Here is a 22,478-nt window from a genome sequence, read left to right on the forward strand (position 1 = left end):
CAGTCATAGGGAAAAAAATTATGTTTAAATATAACATTTTTTTATAGTTTCAAAAAGTGATTTCGGGTCGACTGAGAACACCATTTTTTAATTCAATTCGAAATGTTTGAAGAACGACTGCTGCGACCACAACGCACCCAAAACCACTGTAAACAAAACAGCGTGTCCTAACATAACCCGGTTTGTCGTTATAGGTAGGAAGGGGGGGGGGTTTGTATATAAACTTTTTATATGTATACACAATTCAAATATATATTTAATCACTATAGCGTTTAGCAATAACAACAGAAATAGTAGAAAATGTGTTTGATTTTACTAATTTATGTGGATTTTTCTAGACTGTTGAAAATGAGTCATTCGTTCTCTGTTTACAATTATTACGATGTTGCCAATCAGTTCTAATACTTTAAGTTTGTCTACATGCTTGATAGAAGACTGCAGTTTGTCCCATCGTCTACAGTAGGTACAGATAGACACACCTTACCATGGCTAAGGTGATCACCCAGGCGACGTTTGACGATGTGGTCAAAGAAAATATGGTGGAGTTTGAGATGAGCGCAGAGGAGGCGGTCAATGACGCAGTGGAACAGTTCCAGTCACAGGTGAGACAGAAAAGAAAGTAATTTAGATACATATATAAATACATTTGCAGGTTACGTAGACAGAAAATAGACACAGTCACATGTAAAACAAAAGGTGGACACAGTCACTTATAGGGCTGGGACGATACTTTATTTAGCCGAATCGGTACATATCATGATACATGAGATGCATTACAATACATATCATGATACAATGCAACTTAAGGAAAGCATGAATAAGAGCTTAAAATTTATTGAATCTGTCAATTTATTACCGCATGTCCAAAGTGATTTCAATATATGTAAAATGAGTGTTGCACAATTTACAAATTACTTTAGTCTTGTATTTACTACTTTTTTATAAACAAGTAATCCGAAAGTTTTCCACACTCCAGATTTAGCTTCATAACAGTTTTGACAACTTTACGAGGTTTTTCTTAATCTTTGTACTTTCATATTAGACGCGCGGACTAAAAATAGCCGATATATAAAGCTCAGATATTCTTGGAAAATAAAAAAAAGTTCGCTAAAGTATCGTTGTATTAATGGTAAATTTATGTATCGATCCAAATATCATAAAAAAAATACCCTGATACATCGTTGCATCGGTGGATCGTCCCATCCCTAGTCTCACTTATCATACAGACAGTTGAGACAGTCATGGGGTAAACAGAAAATAAGCAGTCAGCAAGGTTAGACAAAAAATAGGTACAGTCACAGGTAAAATAGAAAATAGATGGAGTCTGGGTCAGAGAAAAAATTTATACAGTCGAAGGTTAGACAGAAAATAGAGGTAACACTGGTTAGAAAATGAATAGTCATAAGTTAAATGGACAACAGACAGTCATAAGTTAAATGGACAATAGACAGTCAAAGGTAAGACAGAAAATAGACAGAGATTACATAAAAGACACATTGGTTAGACAGAAAATAGACAGAGATTACATAATAGACACATTGGTTAGACAGAAAATAGACACAGTCATAAATTATGTAGAAAATACATGCAGTATGAGTTTAAAAAGAAGGTGGACAAATTCACAGGTAAGACAAAAATAGACACAATCTTAAGTTAATAGAAAGAAAATAGAAACAGTCACAGGTAAGACAGAAAAAAAATATATAGTCATAGGTTCAACAGGATGTCCTTTAATTTAACTTGATATATGTATGAATTGACACATATTAGAAAGCATGTTTCCTTTTACAGGTCTGGATAGCTTTTAACATATCGTCATAGGTTATAAATAATATGTCTTTTCTTTAAGTTGTAAATAAATAGTCAGATGTTATACATTTGTAACTGTTCTTACACTTTCGTCTTAAATAAGTACAGTCACACATTAGACAGTTAGTTTTTCTCTGATTTGAACTGGCAAGATTTGCCAAGATTAGAGTGAAATGTATCAATACTATGAACCATTTTTGATTTTTTGTAACTTCCTTGATTATACTTATGTAAGAAAGGTATATTTCTATCACCTTATTTAGAAAAAGGATTGACTTAGCTGAAATCCACAATATAGAGTATTAATCTAAATGATCTATTAATCATACTCTGGTACATTTTGTTATGATATTCCATTCTTATGTAGATATGTTTTCATTGTAGGGAGTGAATCTTTTGAACATTATCCAAGATCCATCCTTATATGGCTCTGATGGAGAGAAGAAAGAGCTCCCTGTGATCTCTGCATTGAACTCTCTCAAATCCTCCCTGTCAGCGAATAAAGAGGAGGACATTCTACAGGTATTAGCCCAGCTGAAGCTGGAATGTGACAAAGATCTAGCTGTCAGGTGTACTGCCGGCAATAATGATGCTTATAATACTCTCCTCCAAGCTGTGGAAAAGTACAAAGACAACCTATCTCTTCTGAAACAAACTTTGTTATCCATGATTTCACTGACAAATGGACAACCTGATTTGTTAGATAACAAAGGGAAGGAACTCTTTCTAGAATTGCTGGAACTTCATTCATCAAATCCTGAAGTTTTAGAACTTGCCCTTCTGTTCATGAGGAACACATGCATTAAACACGAAGCAAACAGACAATCCTTTGTTAAATTAGGTTTGATAGAAAAATTAGCCTCCATTTTGAAAACACACAGAAGTCAAGCTAACATTGTCATGGTAACGTGCCAGACCCTGCAGGTGTTGACATTTGATGATGACATCCGAGTCCTGTTCGGTCAGGCTCATGAGCATGCTAAGATGATTGTGACAGAAGGGAATGCACTCAAACTCATCATCGATCTCTGTAAAGGTTGGTATTGAAGGAGTGGAATAGTTTAATATGATCATGTTTTCACTTAGCAGTTTGTGAAGTGGGACTATATTAACAATCTTAAATCTGCCAATGGGTCATTTACATGTTAGGAGACCTATTGATACTGTGGAATCATTTAAAATCGAGGGGGCCAATTTTCGTGGATTATGACTTTTTTGCTCTTTCGTGGGGATGTAATTTCGTGGATGCGTCGGTTTCTGTTTCAGCAACAAAGATAACTCTTTCTAAAATTGTTTTCGTTGAGGATTTAAATTCGTGGGGGAGGGCTACCCACGAATACCACGAAAATTGAGCCACCACGAATTCTAATGATTCCACAGTATTTTGTTGTTGTGATGTAAAATCCCATTTCTGTCAGTTTTGTAAAGAACTTGGATGGCATTTCAGTTTCTCTAGATCTCATCTGGCATTTCACTGTAAGATCAGAAGTTCTCTTAAACATGGAATTTACATCCTCCGTTTCCTATTAATTACAGAAGTGATCCAATCTAGCAATACAGTGAAGAAAAAAATTAATGTCAAGATATTTTTATTCTAAATTAATGAAGCAAAAATTAAACATATTTGTATTTTAAATAAAAAGGACATGTAGTCATGGTTTCATTAGATTCATTGATGTTTCAAGTACATGCAGATTTGAATAACGACATGGTATACTGTATGCTATTAAAATTTGTAGATTTCAAGGAGAAGCCAGAGGTGATGAGCGAGCTGTTTGCGACGATCAGTAAACTGGTGGTCCGTAACGAGTTTTGTCAGGCCGTGATGGAAATGGGAGGGATCCACCTCATTCTGTCCGCATTTCAGGACAGCATCGCCAAAAAGGTGAAAGACAGTTCACATTTATAATGTGACTCGAGTCAAACAGAACAATTTTATACAAAATTTTCATAAACTTTAGCAAGACAGTTGACTTTTAGTGTGTAACTATCTAAATCTTGAATGAATCGAAACAAATCATAATATTAAAGGGACTTGGACACGATTTGACTTAAAATTTTCAAATTTTATTTTTCCATTTTCAATGTTTATACTGATAAATATAGAAGTTTATAATGCTATGTCAAAATTTGAGAGTCAAATATCAAGCTATAAGCAAGTTACAGAGTTCATAATTCTTTGTTTTGTAAACAAAGCTCGAATATTGTCATTTTTACATATGTGTTGTATTGGTGTAAGTTTCAATCAAAAGTATCTTTCTTTTGTTTATAATGGTATTAATGAAGATACTGAATTAGTTTAAATTGTTTTTTTACATGTCATTTTGTCTAAGAAATGGTAATTCTCTACAACACATTTTTTGTAAACAACTATAAGACTCGAGCTTTGTTTACATTACAACCAATTCTCACCTCTGTATCTTACTCGTAACTTGACTTTAACATTCAATATTTTGGTCAATCATTTAAAATGCACCAGTAAACCATTTTATACATAAAAAATAAAAAGAAAATTTTTGATCTCAAATTGTGTCCAAGTCCCTTTAAGATTACCTTACAAGTCATAATATTAATATTACCTTATAAGTCGAAATATTATAATTACCTGACAAGTCATAATATTAGAATTACCCTACAAGTCATAATACTTGTACATGTATTAAGATAACCTGACTAGGCACAGCTTTAGAATTTGATTAATCTTGTTCATGACAAAAATAGACAGCCTTCATCATAATGCTGTTTGGCACAACTTTATATATATGGTTTATTAAAATGGCTCTATATGTCATTGGTACAGTGTAAGCTTAGTTATTATAAAGCTTGTTTTTTCCCCTAGGATATTGCCAAACAAGCCCTGAGTGTCACCAAAGCTCTGGCTGGGAATGACAATGTCAAGGAGGCGGTGGTCCAAAATGGGGGGGTCCAGGTCATCCTGGCTGCCATGACCAAGCACCAGGCCAACCCCCGAATTGCCGAGCTCGGGGCGGCAACTCTCGGTGCGATCGTGCTCAGAAACGAGAGCAATTGTAAGAGGGTGATGGAGTTAAATGCACACCATGTTCTCCTGCAAGCCATGAAAATCCACAGTCAAGATGTTAATGTACAGGTACTGACTTTTCATAAGGCTCTCGATCTTTACAGGAACATATTGCCTCTCTACACGTTTGAGGAATTTTTTGTCTTTATTTATTTATGCATGTTATCCATGCCTGTTTATGACTTTTAAACATAAAATAGATGAATAAGAATTCTTTTTAGAAAATAAGTAGTATTATTTGGGTATTTTTACTTAGAATTTAAGTAGAGAGAAGGTTATCAATTGATGTAAACTAAAAGTTAAGGTTTTCCATAAGTGTGATATATTTCATACATGTACGTACACCATTAAACTAGTTGTTAAAAATAGCTTTTGTTTGTTTCTTCCACAGAGACAGTGTTGTATGGCTATCAGGAATCTCGTCGCAAGGACCCGTGAGTATTGCAACTTGTTCCTTGAGCTCGGAGCGGAGAGCTTGATCCAGGATGCACAGAGAAACCACAAGTCATGTCAAGACGAAACCAAGGCGGCGCTGAGAGACCTAGGCTGTGAGGTTCATTTAGAGGAGAGATGGAAAGGCGAGAATAAGGGACTGGCCCAGTGAACAAATAACCATTCAGTGTTTTATCTGACTCATAATGTGTTGCTACATGTACAATGATCTTTTCTACTGTGATCTTATAATGTTGATTTCATGTAATAAATTATTGTAGATCGTTTTTTTCATTTTATGAAAGAATTTTACTTCTTTTTCTCTACTTTTCCTTTTATAATTTGAGGTATATTTATTGAATCTTATGAATATGTTATTTATTCATAAACACTTCAATTATTAAAGATATTTAATTATGTTAATATGAAGATGTAATCTTTCATATTGGTGTTTTGGACATCAAAAAAAAAAAACAGACTTGGATGAACGACATTGCTAACATGGATTTGTAAAATACAAAGTTGACCTGCAATTTTCATTTTTTTTCCCTCGTGGAAACAATCTTTGTTGTAAGAACCATGGAACACAATATTTTTTTTCATTGACAGGAAGCGAAATGTATACGCGGAAACGAATAATATACGTACGGTCTAATGTAATTTACACACACCTCCACTTCCGGTAATTTGTTTTTTTTTCTACTGAAGTGTCATTTACCATCTACGAATTTAATGAGTGCATAACTCCAGTTTTTACGAGTAAGCAATGGAAATTAAGACGTAAAATCCTTCTGTGGTCACCAAGGCTTCGTTATCGACTCAACCGCTGCCTTTTTAGCGGTAAGTTTGTGCAGATCCAACTTATTTTAAACATCAAAAGATTCGGTGGATGATGGATGTTGACTGTTCGTCACCATCACCGTGACTCAGACTCTAAACAGTAAACAGCACCATGTTGGGTTCAGATCTCAGTACTCCCCACTAATCCTTCACGAATAATGTAAGCGATATTTTTTTCGTTGATTGATAACATCTTGATATATATACATATTAAGCACAGGCCTCTGAATTTCTATCAATAAGCCGTTAAATGTAGGGGAAGAGTGAGATGTATACCCTATCTCTATATAAATACTCCTCACTCTTCCCCTACATTTAACGGCTTATTGATAGAAATTTAGAGGCCTGTGGGTTAAGGTATGATTCCTGTTATTAATGTGGATAAAAAAAAATGACATACTCAAATATCATCACATTCTCTGTTTTATTATTATTAGATTGTAAAATATTTGACCAAAAATGTATCATGAAAATAAATAGAAATTTATTTATAAGATGATAAATGGTTGGAGTAGGAGCTCCTGCAGGTTTTAAACTCATGACTGGCTCATCAGTAGGTTACGCTTCAACTTTTAGCGCTACACTGTAAGACATTTATAGAAAGAAGAAATCTGTAAAGAACTATACATGATATTATTCTAATTTGGCCCCCATAATTCACTATTTTTGAAATGATTCAGATACATTAGATTTTTGTGTTATTTTATGAAAGAATTGACATAAAATATGTTTTTTACCTATTTATTTGATTTATATGCACTCACTGGTTTGGCAGTATATGACGTCAGAAGTGATGCTATTTTTATAATTCAATCAAAATCAGTCAAAAATTGACATTTTTCTTATCTTTTTTCGAATGGGAAATATAGAGCGACTCTTTGAACAAGAACAAACTTTTTGTCACTTATAAGTACTGGAGAAAAAAATCTTTGGTAAGAATATTTTGTTTGTTCAGGCAGTCGCTCAATGTTTCCTTAAAGAAAAACTGCTTCAAAACAAGTCGTTTTATGCTAAAAATGAGAAAATGGCGGGAAAAGGTAAACTTTATGATGTCATGTTTTTAAATTGTGGGCACTAAAATCAAAATGAAAATTATGAAAAAACTTCAATTGTATATTTGTACAAATAAAACAAAGAATTACAGTAAAATAACAATATTCATTTAAGGGGACAATTTTAGGCTCAAACCAGATATAGTACTTTGTCGTCAAATTTTCATTTTTTTAGAAAGTAAGTCATCAAAGTGTTTGATACATATAGATTATTACATGGCAATTTTTATATCGCATCCTATATTAGCCCAAGGTCGCGGTATATCAGCCCGAGAGCCGTCAGGCTCGAGGGCTGATATATCGCGACCGAGGGCTAATATAGAATGCGATATAAAAATTGCCATGTTATGATTTTTATATCATTTAATATTTATTCGTTTGATGAGATATCGGCGCTTCTGATTGGTCGAAAAATTTCTTTGATACCTGCATCAATAAAATTTTGCCGGATCTACTTTTCTCAACTGTTCTGATCTAACACTATTTATAGAACGGGTATTTCCAAGATAAACACTCAACAAAATGTAAAGTTGTCTCTGTTTTATTGTCAGCGAAGAAAATGCAACCTTGTGAATATAAAAACTTGAAAGTTTAACCTTCAAAAAATGAACAAAACACATTATTTGATTCACGAAATAGAAAATTAAGCGTCCTCTCACGATTTCGTCTGCTTGAGATCAATTAACATTTACAGCGAGGATGGCTGTTCTTTTTCCAGGAATATTATAACGAACATATACGCCTATAAACTTTCACGGTAACACTGCTGTTCAAATTTGGTAACGATAAGTTTTAAATTTACACCCGTACATGATCGGTCATCAGAAATAGCGTCGTAAAGACAAGCTATGAGTAATGCATCAAATCCTTCGGCGCATTTCAAGCGGCAGATATACCATTTAAGTACATCACTGGCTATCTAGTTACCACAACGTTTACAAAAGCCGCTTATACATACTATTCTTTGTCGACATATCCTCTATTTTCGTCCACGTTCGCCTTTCCTTGGATGGTTATGTCCAGTTGCATATTCCAGCGATCTCACATGAAAACTAGATTTAATACGAGTTTTTCTGCACAGTGCATAATATCACAAGCTATCGCATGTATTTTCCTTTCGTTTTCAATTCAGCCGGTTCAGATTTTAACTCACTATTTGTGTTTAATCCATTAAATTCAGCTGAATAGCTCTGCATCAGCTGAAGGCGCATCCACTTTGAATATTGCTGCTGTTGTTGTTTTGTATTCATACGCGCCGCTTTATTTACATTATCTACATTTTTGATCAATGACACTTCACATTTTTTTTTTGAAAATGTTTTATTAAATGATAAGAAATGAAGATAATAATTTTTCTATTGATCGACGTATCAAAGAAAAAATTGACCGGAAAACTTTTTCATCAATGCGCTACGCGCATTGATGAAGTTTTCCGGTCAATTTTTTCTTTGATACGTCGATCAATAGAAAAATTATTATCTTCATTTCTTAAATCATATAATTAAAGAAAATATTAAAGAGACAGTAAAAAACATCTGATGAATGATTATTGTTAACAAATCGCTCCGTGTCTATATATTTGATAAACTTCCATGAAATTTTTGCGCCAGCTGTTTGTATACTAGGTTGACGTCAACGTAACTTTTTGACGTCATACACGGAGATTGGAGTTGAACGACGCATACCGAACTCTATGTCATAATTGCCGATGATTAACGGAAAGGGGTGTGATATAACATCCGAAGACTGCCGGAGAGGGGTGTGATATAAGATTTATATCACACCCTTAGGGTTTATATCACACCCCTAGGCAAATTTTTGGTTTATATCACACAAGGCGGAAAAGGGTATATTTTCTATAAGAATACGATATATCCTTAAATGACGAACTTTGCGCTGGAAGTGTTTCATCAATATAGCCTCACTGCTGTTGTCATCGGGAAATGGTCACCAGCATAGCTAGGGGTTTTTAAGGACACACAAGACGTTCCTCAATGTTATATAATTTTCCTTGATACATTATTCCTTATTTATTAACATTTAACCTCTTAATTCCCAAAAATTAATTCAGGGTTAACATTGCCAGGCTCTTTCTGAAGCTAGAATAATTAGAATTTTCTTTAAAATATCGTGCATAATGCATTTGAATTCTTAATATAAATAAAGTCATCATATAATTATTTTCAATCGAACACTTTGTCTTTTTATATGTACAAAAGTACAATGTATCATATAACATGAAAATAAAATTATATAAGTTACTTAATTGAAATCTTCACATTGTGGAGATAGGAAAAAAAAGAAAAAAAATGAAAGATAGGCCGCGTCTGCCCTTAATACTGCATCCCATTAAACCTACATGTACAAGTCCAGATTTGTTGGTGTGGCCTGTGTTGCCGATCACTGGTTAGCAAATGTAGTCACTCATATTACAATTTCCAATTAGGAAACGATATGGCATCAAGTTTTTATGTTCTACAAATGAGGATTTTTTGTTAATGTTTGTCCTACTAAATTCATCATCAGTTTGTGATTGGTTCAATGATTTTTATGGGAAATACTGTAACATTTCGGTAAATAAATGGGCACATGATTTATCTATGAAACATCTTTGAAAAGCAATGAATGGCCTCAGTCAAGTATTAGCTGGAAACCTTTCTTTATTTAATGTCTCAGTAATAAAAGGAAAATCATGGAAAAGGTTTTTGAAAATTTAATATGGAGAAATATGTGACATACATCATAATTTCTGAGGTAATGATGTATAGGAAAAAGTTAATTTGGTCATTGATGAGTTAAATGTACATTTTCCGTCTTCACATACTAGGATTAATTCAGATTTCTAACAATTTATCTATGTGCTTAAATTTTTGAGACGGTTTCTTTTTTACTTTAATTATACATATGTAACAGCGCAAGCTTTTTTCATACTGGTGTGTCTCCGTGCACTGGGTACACTGTACAATTAATCTTGCTCTCAGGGGATAAAGTCTATAAAAGGCAACACTCGTGCTTATACTTTATCCTGTATTGGGTATAAAGTTCTAACTATAATCACACAGAATGTATTGGGGTAATTATTGCTAATCTGGAGCACCTCCCTGTTTAGTCAGGAGTAGACACAAAGTGGGTGACATTGTACAGATGTATTCTCTGAAACCGCTGTAACGAGTATCCTCTGAAGATCATCCCCTCTCTCTGGCAATGCTGATTCAGATATTCTGACAGTTTTTGTGCATCAATTCTGTGATCTTTCACTGTATCTTTCAGTTCTAATTTCAAGCATTTTAAGTAATAAGCACAAAATTAACTCTGGCCATCTTTCAATGATTAGAATATCTGGTAAACCTGACAGCAATAAATCCATCCAGTATCCTCTGTAGTTATTGCCAGTACTGTGTATTGATTGTCGGTATACATGGACCAACGCCTGGTACAGTAACCATTATGTGGCTTAAGATAATAACCAGGTTGTTGGTAGATATAGAGGAGGATGAAGTACATGTTCTTATAGTATATATAAACAAGGTATATCTTAAAAAGAGACCCGCAAATGAACAATCCTGCTGTTACAGTGCTTTATGTGGTACAATACTAGGATGTATGTTGAAAATTTTTGTTTAAAGGGAGGGGGGGGGGTGTTTTCTCAGAACTGGTCTCCAAGGACTACACACAGCTTCTCTCTCTGACTCAGACTGTCAGGGGATGGTGTACAGTAGCAGACATGTTAGTGTAAATGTCCTCTAGCTTCTCTTCGAAACCAGCATAAAGTGGTGTTTACTCATACACAGAAACAAAACAAGACATCTAACTGGTTTCACTTAGATTTTGAATTATTAAGATCTTCTATTAAGATGCAGTGCTGCAACCAACTTCATTGTTTTGAATGAGCTTAATCTTCAAATATTTTACATTCATATAAGGAAATGTACTACCATTCAAATAAAACAGAGAGGAAATATTTCTCTGAAAATGTCATCTTTGCAAATTGATTTATGTGTTGAAGATTACATGTTCTATCATTACTGATTAGACAAATTTTAAATATGCTCCCAGAAACGGAAATTTTATAGCACTCCATGTTGAGTAGCTTTGATTTGATGATCTGATAACAGAAAGGAGGTTCATTTCCTTATACAGTTTCCACATGCTGACAGTGTGGTGAATAATTGTGAATCAATAGGACCTCTCCATGTGCATTAGGTGATCAGTATGTATGTATGTATGTATGTATGTATGTATGTATGTATGTATCTACTCCATCAAAGTTTGTTACCAAGAGGGTTAAGCATATTTAGACATTTATTTTTTAGGCTGTCTGATGTCCTTCATCTCATTAAGATTAGGAATTAGTGAGATGGATATGTCAACAATTGTCATGCTTATTAAGTTGTAATGTCGTAGATTGTCTTATAATTAGGTCATAAGGTGTGTTTTTAGATAAATTAATGTTTCTGGCTGTGTTTTGCTCTAGGTGTTCACTGAGATGTACTTGCTGTCACTGAGATGACTGTGAGATGGTAGTGAGATGGAGAAGCAGAACGCACTCCGAAGCTTCATTGACAACACTGGTTTGGAGCCAGATCTCGCTGCCCAAATTCTCTCAGGTAGGTCCTCTGACAGAGCAGCTTTTACAGGTGTAATACATGAAACCAAATAGTCCCAGTTCTATGGGTGTATATATATATATATATAATGCCATCATACCAAGGTAGGTCCAGCTCTACAACTGTGATGTGAAAATTTCACTGTACAACACTTACACTGTATAAATGTGATCCCTCTATTATATTTCAACTCTCAGAAAGTGTCTGACATCAACATTAAATCTTGACCAATATCAAAACTAGCATGCCTGAAGATGTGGCAGAAACTGAGAGCTGTCCTCTAGGAATCCTGTTTTTGCCACTGGTTGTACCTTAGATAGTGTGTAGTGAATGTTTACTAAGATAGTGTGTAGTGAATGTTTACTTAGATAGTGTGTAGTGAATGTTTACTAAGATAGTGTGTAGTGAATGTTTACTTAGATAGTGTGTAGTGAATGTTTACTTAGATAGTGTGTAGTGAATGTTTACTAAGATTCTCAAAGAAAACCCATGTATCTGTATGATATTGTAGTAGTATTTCTCCAGTGTGTACATCGTTGCTAAATGCTAGCCAACATGGTTTTTATTCCATTCCTTTTGTCTTACTTATCAACACTGGAGTCACCAGGATCAAGGAAAAAAACCCTTGGCATGTGAAAATACAGTGATGTGGAAGGATCGTTTTTTTGGGGGGGGTTGAGAGTTGGTCAGTCACTTACTTGACCTAGAAGTACACCATGTATCATGTATTACATTTAATTCACATATTATAATATGGAGCTATGTGTGAGGGATTCCAATCAGTGAGTTATCTTTGCATGACGACTCACTATTCTCTTTTGAGAAGTGGACAGGCATAGCCTACATCCATGGATGTAGGCTATGCCTGTCCACTTCTCAAAAGAGAATAGACGACTCACATATCTCAATAGTGGCTGCGTTGGTACAGTGATGACTTACATTACAGCTCCAGAAATTGAATTGTTGGCTGTGTCTCTTACTCAAGTTTTGGCTGTTGTGAGGTGCTTTCTTCTCTACTCTCCTAAATGCTTTTATCTACTCTGTGTTATGTAATTTGTCGAATAGAAACAATTACCGTATATAATGCTCTTGCCTTGAGATTAAAGCTCATCTGAATTTGTTTCATCAAGAACACTGAAATGAATTTTTTAAACTTTATCTTTGTGATGTCAGACAGCTAACATGATTTTGCATGTGCCATTCATAAAATGAAATATTTGGTGTCTCGTCATTCAATTGGAATTAGAGCATTTTAAAGAAATTCCATCCACGGTTAATTTTTTTCTTACTAAAATAAACAAGATTTATTGTGTAACCGCCTGATTAAGTATTCTCTATAAAGTTGAGTCATCTTTCGTCTGTGGTGGGAGGTTCTCATTATGTTTGACATTTTTTCAGAAGTGAACTGGGATGTGGGGAGGGGGATTCAGAGGTTCCAGGATCATGTTCGGACGGGGAGAATCAAGTCTGTCTACCCCCCACCCCAGGTGTCAGCGGGCTGGGCTGGCCCCGCCCACAGACCTCCAGGAGAGGGACCCCCGGGATACTCTAGGTGTAAGTCCAAAATAGACTGAAGAGACAAGTTCAGGAGAAAGAAGTCTTAATATATATGATAAATATATACCGGTATATATATATATATAAAGTCTAGGAATTTCAAAATTCTTGAATCAGAAGCTATTGTACATTCATGTACAGATATTTATAATAATCGCAATTAAGTTTTACTTTGGCGTTATGCATTATATGATTTAACAATTTCTAGATATATTTTTAGCTCTTCTATTGATTTAATAACATGTTGACTGATGTCTTTTTGTTTACTACATGTCTCTGATTATGATTGATGTCAGCATTGATTTGATGTTTAGCAGTGCCAGGTAACCCCCTGTGCCCCCAGTGGTCTGACCCCTATGGTGAGGTCAGGAATCCCCCAGTGGAACGGATCATCCCAATAGAGAGAGTCCCCAACAAAGGCATGTCTTAAACTCCCCTCAGCTCAGATCTGTATAAAAGTGTATGGTTTTCATTGACACGATGCAATCACTACTAAATCACTTGCCATGTCCTATGTTAAGAATTTGATATTATACTAGGTCAAACAATATTAGTACTGGATATGTAACTTTCTGATAGGGATTGAATTTTTAAAGAGTTTAAGAGTTTCTGATAAAACTATGCATGTGTATTAACATCATTGAATTTGTTACCTAGCCTTACATTGTTAAACATACTTTATTGAAACTACTTTAAATTTTGTTTGACATATAAAGGAAGCAATATATTTTTGCCAATCTTATTGAACCTTATGACCACTAACTTCTTAGTAATCCTGTTGTATTATTTCAGGACACAGTGTGATGACCCCTATCAACTCAAGTCAGCCTGTTGCCCCCCATCACTCAAGCCTCACCCACAGGTTCTCCTCAACCCCTCCTGTGGTGGCTCCTAAACCAGTGGTCCACACACATGCTTCTTGCCCTCCCCCAATCAGTGCTAAGCCCCCGGGACCCAATCTTCAAGGCCCTTACCCCGATCTCTCAGGTTCTAAGCAACTAGTGAACATGGGGCCAACAATGACCTTCAACCCGCAGCTTGCCAGCAAATCCACCACCCAGACACAAGTTGGATCTAAGTCAGTCACTCAACCGCAAGTCAATTCTAAGTCAGTCACCCAGACTCAAGCTGGATCCAAGTCAGTCACTCAACCTCAAGTCAACTCAAAGTCGGTCACTCAGCAGACTGTTGGCAGTAAGTCAACCAGCTCTCAGCCTCAAGCTGGCACAAAGTCCTATGCTCCTGTAGATACGAAGCCCAGTGTAATTTCTGGAAGTGCCAGGGAACCAGCCAAAGCTACCAGTACAACCAAGCCAGTCACTTCTACAAACATATCATCAGGTCCGACTGCACTGCCGCACACCTCACAGGGAACTAGATCCACTCCCACTATTAGTCAAAGTTCTCCTGCTGTTAATGAACCTATCAAGAAGTCCTCATCAGAGGAGAGTAAGGCCGTAACCCCATCCCCGGCAGCTTGTAAGTTATATGTACCTAATCACAGAACATTCTCTTAGAATTTATAATTTTAAAAAGACATCAATAGATATGTTACATCTATATTTTGAAAAACATAATGATATAACATGTACATGTATATGCTCTCAGGTTTTGAAATAACCTTTGCCTTGTTTCCAAATGTTGAAAAGATCTTTAACTCCTACTTGTCAACCATTGTGTAGCTGACCAAACCTTTCTGTTTCAGCCCCCCACGTTCTGAAGCGTGGCTTCTCTAAGATCATGGAGAACGAGTCGTTGGTGGACATGGCCAGGAAGGGTCTGCTAGAGGACATCACAGAGTCCAGCCACGACCACATGTTTGTCCAGACCTTCATCCTCCCGGACCTAACCGTATTCTCATCCGATTACCGGGCCTTCCTGGAGAAGGACCTGATAGAAACGTCCACGCTGGTGTCACTGGAACAGGCAGGTAAGAGTTTGGAAGTACAGGTAAAAGTCCAGGTGAAAATCTATGCAAGAATCTAGGTGAGAGACCAGGTAAAAATTACAGATAAGAGTCCTTGTTTGAGTGCAGGTGAGAATCCAGGAGTCTTAGTTATGATTCTTTTTTAAAGATATAAAAAAAAGGAATTACCAATATTAAAATTTTCCAACTGATTTTGATTTGTCTCATGTAATAAAGGAAACTACAAATGTAAATCAAATAAACATAGACCTGGTACATAAAATCAATCCAGATCATTGTTTTGATTGTCAGTTTGTATGTCTTTAAAAAGGAATTTCATATTAAGTAAAAACTCTTTTTCATGTGTACATAAATATTTTAAAATTTTGTGTATGAATTTTAGAGACAATGTTGTCATTATATCTGTTCTGTGTCTCACAAGTGTCACAAATCTAATATTACATAGGGCGTCTTAATTGGTGGGCAGAGATGGGAATTTGCCAGAGACTGCTTCCCATGGCAACCACTGGGGATGGAAACTGTCTGCTGCATGCGGCCTCTCTTGGTAAGTAATACTCTGATGTTGAAGATATATGCTCTAAACTTACAAAATTAAGTTTATTCTATAGTTAGATTTCATTCACGGGCACTTTTCTGTGATATATGTTTTTACATATGAAGAAGTATAAACTAACAGTATGTAACATGTATTACTGAGTATCAGGGAATTGAGACACAGTTTTATTGCTATTTTACTAATTGCATATAAAACTATCTCAAGCATAAGTTCAATAATATTGTTGTGTTACTTTGTCAGTTTTGCAGAAATTTTGTAAGATTCATTGATTCCGTAGGTATTTATTTCAAAAAATTTGAGATGTGTTTACTAGTATTTAGAAGTTGTGTCAAGATCCGATAACAACATTGCAAATCATATACGTACTGTTATATCACTGTACCAAACCTTTTGATTTTGTATTAAATATTTAATCAATCTTTGTTCGGCAGCTATGTGGGGGATCCATGACCGCCAGCTGATGTTGCGGCGAGAGCTCTACGAGACTCTAACCAAGAAGTCGTACCGGCAGGCTCTGTACAGAAGGTGGCGCTGGCAGCAAGCTGCACAAAACAAACAGGTTGGTACAAATCACCTAAAAACTCGCCACACATAAATAGCAGATCAGTATAAACCAAGTAAAAAATAGCCTCGAAAACAAGCCACTGTAGTAAACAGCCAGACTTCCCTGGTGTACAGCCACAGGAAGTCAGTTCATTGCCAAAACCCTGAGAACTTCTATAAGGTTGCATTTTGGGAATAGAGTAGTAAATTTCAATCTGTCTCCGATTGTCCAATACTGTAATGTGTGAAATCCAACACTTTCATTGTATATTATTATCTATTTTGGAAACATGTATCTTTCTTTGTCTTATTTAAACAATAAAATGCTTTCTTTGGTGATTCATTCGGAATATGAAGGTAGTGACATTGCAGAAAAAATACATAACCCGCTATGTAAATTTTTTCTGCAATGATCACTACCTTGAGTTCATAACCCAAATGAATCATTAAAGAACACATTTTATTGTTTATATTAACATCTTTCTTTAAGCTAATTGATAAATTGATTAGGAAAAGTAAGTAAAATTCACTAAATTACTGTTAATGTACGTAAGTAAGTTAGCTAAAAGAAACAGCCAAATCGTCTCCTGTGAGACTGAGTCTGACATTGTCATGGTTATTTCATGCAGTCCGTGATTTTTCCTAGGTCGCTATAGGTTTGGACCAATCGATAAACAGGGCGTGTCGATATCTGTCCTGTCATTTTCTTGTCAGTTTCAGCCTCTATAGATTTCGACCAATCGATAAATGGGGCGTGTAGATTTCAGTCTGGCTGTTTCTATAGAGCTATGAATTAACTATAAGTTTCCATAAGAAATAGAGGGAATCATACTTGGTAGATGTAAATATACTCTGTTGTTGACCACTGCATATATACATGTATACTCTACCCAATATATTGTGTCTATGTCTAATTAACCAGTAAAGGAATCTGCCAAGATTCAGGTAAGACATTGAAACTAGAGGGAGGTAACTCTAACAGGTCTCTTACCATCTCATAATATTGTCTTACCATCTCATAATATTGTCATATCAACATCTATCGGAAATTCTACTTTTCTGAATAACAATAATGTAATCAGCTGAAATACATCTAATTCTTGCTCTTTGTGCATTTTGATATCAACAAATATTATATATACACATCATACATTGTACTTGGTTATCTGTAACCCTGCATATACATATACCTGTACATTGCTATTGCAAATTCAGTTTCAGCCAAGCTGAATATGACTAAGATAAATGCAATCAAACCAGATGATATCACAGGATAGGAAAGGGTTGAAATGAAAATTGTTAAATTATTCTTCTAACATTATTAAATTAATATTTGAATTTTTTCTTGAACTTTCACTTGATATCATTACATGCAAAGAGATATACTTGTGTAAGACTTGGATCAAAAGTATGATACAGTAGTATGTATCTCTAACGTCATGCATTGTGTCGGGGAATTCAGAAGCTAACAGGGTCCAAGATAAAGTTGACATCTCTTCCTACCTCTGGACCAAGAAATTAGAAATTAATATACTGGTATAGATTTAGTTCTTCAGATCAGTGACACTTAAGTGTCCTTTAGATATCAGCTCAGCACTGCACATACTGCCTTAGAAATAATAATGAATTGTTCAGTTGTAGATGGTTTTGATGGAGGGTGATTAGTCAATAACTGGCACTGTCCTCTCTGTTAGATTAGATAACTTACCAGTAGATTAATATTGACAATTTACAAATCTGTACGAGCACCTGCTGATGTCTGTTGTCTGGGTTGTAGGCAGATCTGATTTTCTCGGAGGATGAGTGGCAGACGGAGTGGAACAGTGTACTGAAGCTGGCGTCGACGGAACCTCGGATAATGCCGGGAATCCGCCGCAACAGCAGCTGTTGTGACAGCCTCATCACAAATTCTAGCGAGTTAGTCCATTTATCTACGTTTCCTTAATTTTCACATTTTAATTTTTTTGTATGATGTTTGTGCTGTGTAAGACACAGTTTTGACTGAATTTGGTATACATTTTGTTATGCAAGTACTGTACATGTATGTTTGCAAAAATGTAAACTTATAAAACTATGTGTTTTGATTTGACATTATTTGAAAAATGTTACAAACATTAAAAATGATGGTAAAGTTGTTTAGCAAGAGTGTAGTATTAACTAGGGTTAATAAAAATCTCATTATTACATATTCAATGTTCATATATATATAGTTATAAGCTATGACATTTCACCACCTTCACTGCATTAATAAGAAGTGATATTTCCTGTTTCTCAGTGAGAATGGCCCTGTGATCTACGAGAGCTTGGAGGAGTTCCATGTCTTCGTTCTGTCCCACATCCTTCAGCGGGTCATTATCGTTGTCGCAGACACCGTGCTAAAGGACTCCATGGGTGAGGCACTGGCCCCCATCCCATTCGGAGGTAAATCTTGCAGTTGTTTCCCTTCAAATTACCGGTAAAAGCATGACAGGGATAAAAAAGATTTTTGTGTAAATTTTAGAAATTCTGTAACTCCAAAAAATGTTGGTTTTTTTGTTCAAATATTTAACTATAACTCTATGAAACACCATGCTTCTCTTGATTACTTACTGCTTCTATATTTGTGTCACATGTCCTGTTTCTACAGGGATTTATCTGCCCCTGGAATGTGATCCCAAGTCTTGCTACCAGTCGCCACTTCTTCTAACCTACGATGCAGCTCATTTCTCAGCATTAGTTCCCATGGAAACAGATGAAAAAGATTGTCTTCCAAGTAAGTAATATCGTAAAGACATATGATAGATGACATCTAGCTTGTAAATGTTCCCACGAGCTAACCTGATATAGCAGTTTAAGGTTTCTATTGAGGCCTCATCAGGAACAAAAATTACAAAATGTCATAATGTGTGATAACTCTGACATGATGAGAATTCAAACATCAGATTCTATGTTTATTGGGTTTCTTACTGGTCAGTGGCCTCTCCAATCTAATTTCTTACTCTGTTTCAGCTGCCATCCCATTGGTGGATCCTGCTCTCAAATTACTTCCTGTGCATTTCCTCGTTGACCCGGGACCGACCTTCAACTGGGACACAAACACCAATACCTCTGGTCCACAAGCAAAGACTGTGTACAGTGAGGAGGACAAAATCAACCTGCTGAACTCATACCTACAGACCGAGCGCCTCCCTGCCACTCACCTGGACTACGACAGTGACTGTGATAGGAGAAGTGGGGGGTCCACAGAGTCGGACGACAACACCAAGAAGAGAGACAAGCAGGGCACACAGCAGCAGGGCGGCAATGTCACCAAGCAGTTCGGGAGTCTCGGAAAGAGCATCAACAAGAAACTCAAGAAGAACTTTGGCAGTGTGGGCAAGGCCTTGAAGAACATGGGACCAGAGAGCAAATTGAGCAAGAAAGGGTCGGTGGGCAGTGGCCTGACTCAGAGTACACGAGTACCCATGACCATAGCAGCCTTCGCAGAGCAAGAGCAGTCTCTGGTTATCTGTGCCAAAGTGTCAACCAAGCAAACGGAGGTGCATAAAGAGATGATAAAGAACTACATGTTGGACGCCCGTCATCGGTTCCAGCAGGACCGACAAAAGAGACAGGCACGGGGGGAGGAGATACGGCGCCGGTCCATGGAGATGGATAGAAACAACGAATGTATCAATCCAGGCTGTAAGATGTTTGGTCATCCAGAGACCCACTATATGTGTTCTAAGTGCTTTAATGATCACAAACAAGAGGCTGTGTTACAGGAAAAATACAAGACTGGGAAACAGTCATCTAAAGACACTGTAGAGAGTTATGGGAAATCAAAGTTCTATATACCGACAGACGAGGAGGAAATTACAGCGCACAACAATAAAACAGTTACCTCAAACACCAAACCCGTCCATGTTGCTCCTCAGAAGGTCAATCTACCGCCCGAGAGACCCCAGCCTGAGGTTCAGATGCGGCCCCAGTCTTTTTCTCATAGTGTGGCTACCAAACCAGGCACTGCAGCCCAGACCAGGGAAACTCACGCTCTCTCAAACCCAGTCAGGGCCCGGACGCCTTCTCCAGATTATGACAATGTGGACTATTCCTTTCGTTTGAAGGAAATTCCAGTTTCTGTGGGGAAACCCAGCATTGGCCCTCCCCAGCAGACGGGGCGCCCTGTGTCTGATTTTGTGCCCCCTACCACTTCCCCCCAGACAAACAGACGCCCTATGTCAGAGCTTGTCAGACAGTTGGATAAGCCTAAAGTAGCTAAAGCATGTAAAACTGCTGGCTGTGATTTCTTCGGAAGTCCGGAGCAAAATGATTACTGTTCTGCTTGTTTCAAGAAAATAAAACAAAGACAGGACCAACAGCAGCTAACTCGCGTGTGACTGCCAATCTCACTCAGCCAGCCTCAGCTGTTTGTGAATTCTGATATCTTATGGTCAGGTACTCAAGTGTGTGCCCTAGCCCTAGCCTTCTCCATTATTTTTGGGTAGTTTAATACTCAAGTATGGCTACCAATCTCACTTAGTTAGCCTTAGCTGTTTGTAAATGGTGTTAACTTTTGGTCAGGTACTCAAGTCTGTGCTCGAGCCTTCTCCATTGTTTGTGAGTAGTTTAATACTCGAGTGTGGTTACCAATCTCACTTGGTCAGCCCTAGCTGTTTGTCAGTCCTGTAACCTGATATTCTAGACTGTGTTCCTTTATGAAGTGCTTACACTCTTTTACTTAGTGATTTATTTATTTTGTGATATTTACATGTAGCATTATGTAGATGATGGTAAATGAAGAACAGCAACTTTTGTCAGTTGTTCGCCGTATGATATCAGCTATTGACAGAGGAATTAGTATTGGTTTGAAATTTAGTTTTCCCATATTGTTTTTTAATGGTATGGTTTAAGTGTAACAAAATACAAGTAGATACAGATATATCTGTATCTACCTGTATATATCCCATGTTTTATAACTTTCTATTTGTGTCACAGCTTTGTTTTTACAGGATTGATATCATCGGTTGTGTTTTGTATATATGTGTATTAAAATGAAAGTAAGCATTTGCTATTTATTGTATATTGTTATTAAAACTGAATTTCCAAATAATTGTCAGAAAGCATTTACATTTTTCAAAGATACTAAATGCCCACCAAAATTACTAACCAAATAAAGTTTACAATTTTCTAGTGCCCAGGTAAAAGACTAAGTGTTTTTTAAATACGGTATATACATTCCATTGCAGAAATTTGTTTTTAAATAGATTTCTGCTTTTTGAACCTTTAACAACGAAAATTGATCATTTCTTTTGATGAAAAGTGAAGTAATTCTTTATTGTGTTTGTTGATTTAGGGTAAGACTGGTGTTAGAGGGATAATAGAAATACTTGCAAGTGTATTTAATGGGGTAGATATTTTTTTTACTTATACATGTTCACATATTATATAAGGGTAATACCTAGTCAATTTATTTAGTAAACCAATGAGATAAACCTGATAACAGTAGCTTTTTAGGGTTTTTTCTATGTATTCAACTACCTGTTATGTGTGGTATATATCTGACAGTGTGTCGATTTCTGGTATAGTTTGGATTGGCCTTGTGGAATTTAACAACTTGGTGTCTGTTCTTACTTTGAAAGCAAACAAAGATTTGAGACAAGTAAGGCTTTTATAGTTTTTTGCTAAACCATGTCTCTAGTTAACTTTATTTAATTACGTAGCTGCAATATTGTTCTATAGAAACAAACATTTTCTTACGGTTTTAATAGCTTAAATCTGTGGTGAAATTGTATTATTCCGATGATATAAACACATTGTCAAGTATAGGTATGTGCAATGTAGATTGTAATATGAAAGGAAGCTAGTCTCTTGTAAAGTATTTCATATTTCAGATGCTTTCTTTAATTGTAAAGCTTTACACAGTTTGGCCAGATGTTTATGATTTTCTTGTATCTGTAAATGCACTTGTTTTATATATTATGTTGCATTTTAATGTTTTAATTCTGTTATTAAGCTTTCATATTTATATCTATATTTTGAAACCAAAATTTTTCATTATATATTTAATTTATTTTCTTTGATATTCCTGCATCTTTTGCATTCCATAGAAAATGACAAACTAGTCTCTACACTTATTAGACAATGGGAAAGCTGA

At 36.0% G+C, this 22,478-nt stretch overlaps 2 protein-coding genes across 7 annotated transcripts; both read left to right on the forward strand.

The window, feature by feature from the left end:
• Positions 1-55: 55 nt before the first annotated feature.
• LOC105335502 (armadillo repeat-containing protein 6) lies at positions 56-5,599 on the forward strand. Of its 4 annotated transcripts, none has more exons than XM_011439398.4 (6): positions 56-180; positions 461-602; positions 2,194-2,845; positions 3,549-3,694; positions 4,649-4,918; positions 5,241-5,599. In XM_011439398.4, exons 2-6 carry the CDS (start codon positions 486-488, stop codon positions 5,451-5,453), a joined length of 1,398 nt encoding a protein of 465 aa, XP_011437700.3. In that variant the 5' UTR covers positions 56-180; positions 461-485; the 3' UTR covers positions 5,454-5,599. The 4 variants fall into 4 exon arrangements, with proteins under 4 accessions (XP_011437700.3, XP_065943080.1, XP_065943078.1 ...); XM_066087008.1 differs by having other exon boundaries at positions 78-194; XM_066087006.1 differs by having other exon boundaries at positions 106-194; positions 432-602.
• Positions 5,600-5,957: 358 nt separating this feature from the next.
• On the forward strand, positions 5,958-21,395 carry LOC105335503 (OTU domain-containing protein 7B). Of its 3 annotated transcripts, none has more exons than XM_011439400.4 (12): positions 5,958-6,281; positions 11,648-11,780; positions 13,179-13,334; positions 13,652-13,756; positions 14,130-14,816; positions 15,043-15,267; positions 15,710-15,808; positions 16,252-16,379; positions 18,141-18,280; positions 18,639-18,784; positions 18,990-19,115; positions 19,352-21,395. In XM_011439400.4, exons 2-12 carry the CDS (start codon positions 11,702-11,704, stop codon positions 20,719-20,721), a joined length of 3,261 nt encoding a protein of 1,086 aa, XP_011437702.3. In that variant the 5' UTR covers positions 5,958-6,281; positions 11,648-11,701; the 3' UTR covers positions 20,722-21,395. The 3 variants fall into 3 exon arrangements, with proteins under 3 accessions (XP_011437702.3, XP_011437705.3, XP_011437703.3); XM_011439403.4 differs by having other exon boundaries at positions 13,655-13,756; XM_011439401.4 differs by having other exon boundaries at positions 5,959-6,121.
• The last annotated feature ends 1,083 nt before the right edge of the window (positions 21,396-22,478 follow it).

This window comes from Magallana gigas, chromosome 6, assembly GCF_963853765.1.
Source record: "Magallana gigas chromosome 6, xbMagGiga1.1, whole genome shotgun sequence".
Taxonomy (NCBI): domain Eukaryota; kingdom Metazoa; phylum Mollusca; class Bivalvia; order Ostreida; family Ostreidae; genus Magallana; species Magallana gigas.

Coding starts and splice junctions, on each gene's coding strand:
- LOC105335502 (XM_011439398.4), top strand. CDS start 486: ATGGCTAAGGTGATCACCCAGGCGACGTTTGACGATGTGGTCAAAGAA. Junction 2,846..3,548: donor CATCATCGATCTCTGTAAAG/GTTGGTATTGAA, acceptor TAAAATTTGTAG/ATTTCAAGGAGAAGCCAGAG. Junction 4,919..5,240: donor GTCAAGATGTTAATGTACAG/GTACTGACTTTT, acceptor TTTCTTCCACAG/AGACAGTGTTGTATGGCTAT.
- LOC105335503 (XM_011439400.4), top strand. CDS start 11,702: ATGGAGAAGCAGAACGCACTCCGAAGCTTCATTGACAACACTGGTTTG. Junction 15,809..16,251: donor GCTGCATGCGGCCTCTCTTG/GTAAGTAATACT, acceptor TTTGTTCGGCAG/CTATGTGGGGGATCCATGAC. Junction 18,785..18,989: donor GGCCCCCATCCCATTCGGAG/GTAAATCTTGCA, acceptor CTGTTTCTACAG/GGATTTATCTGCCCCTGGAA.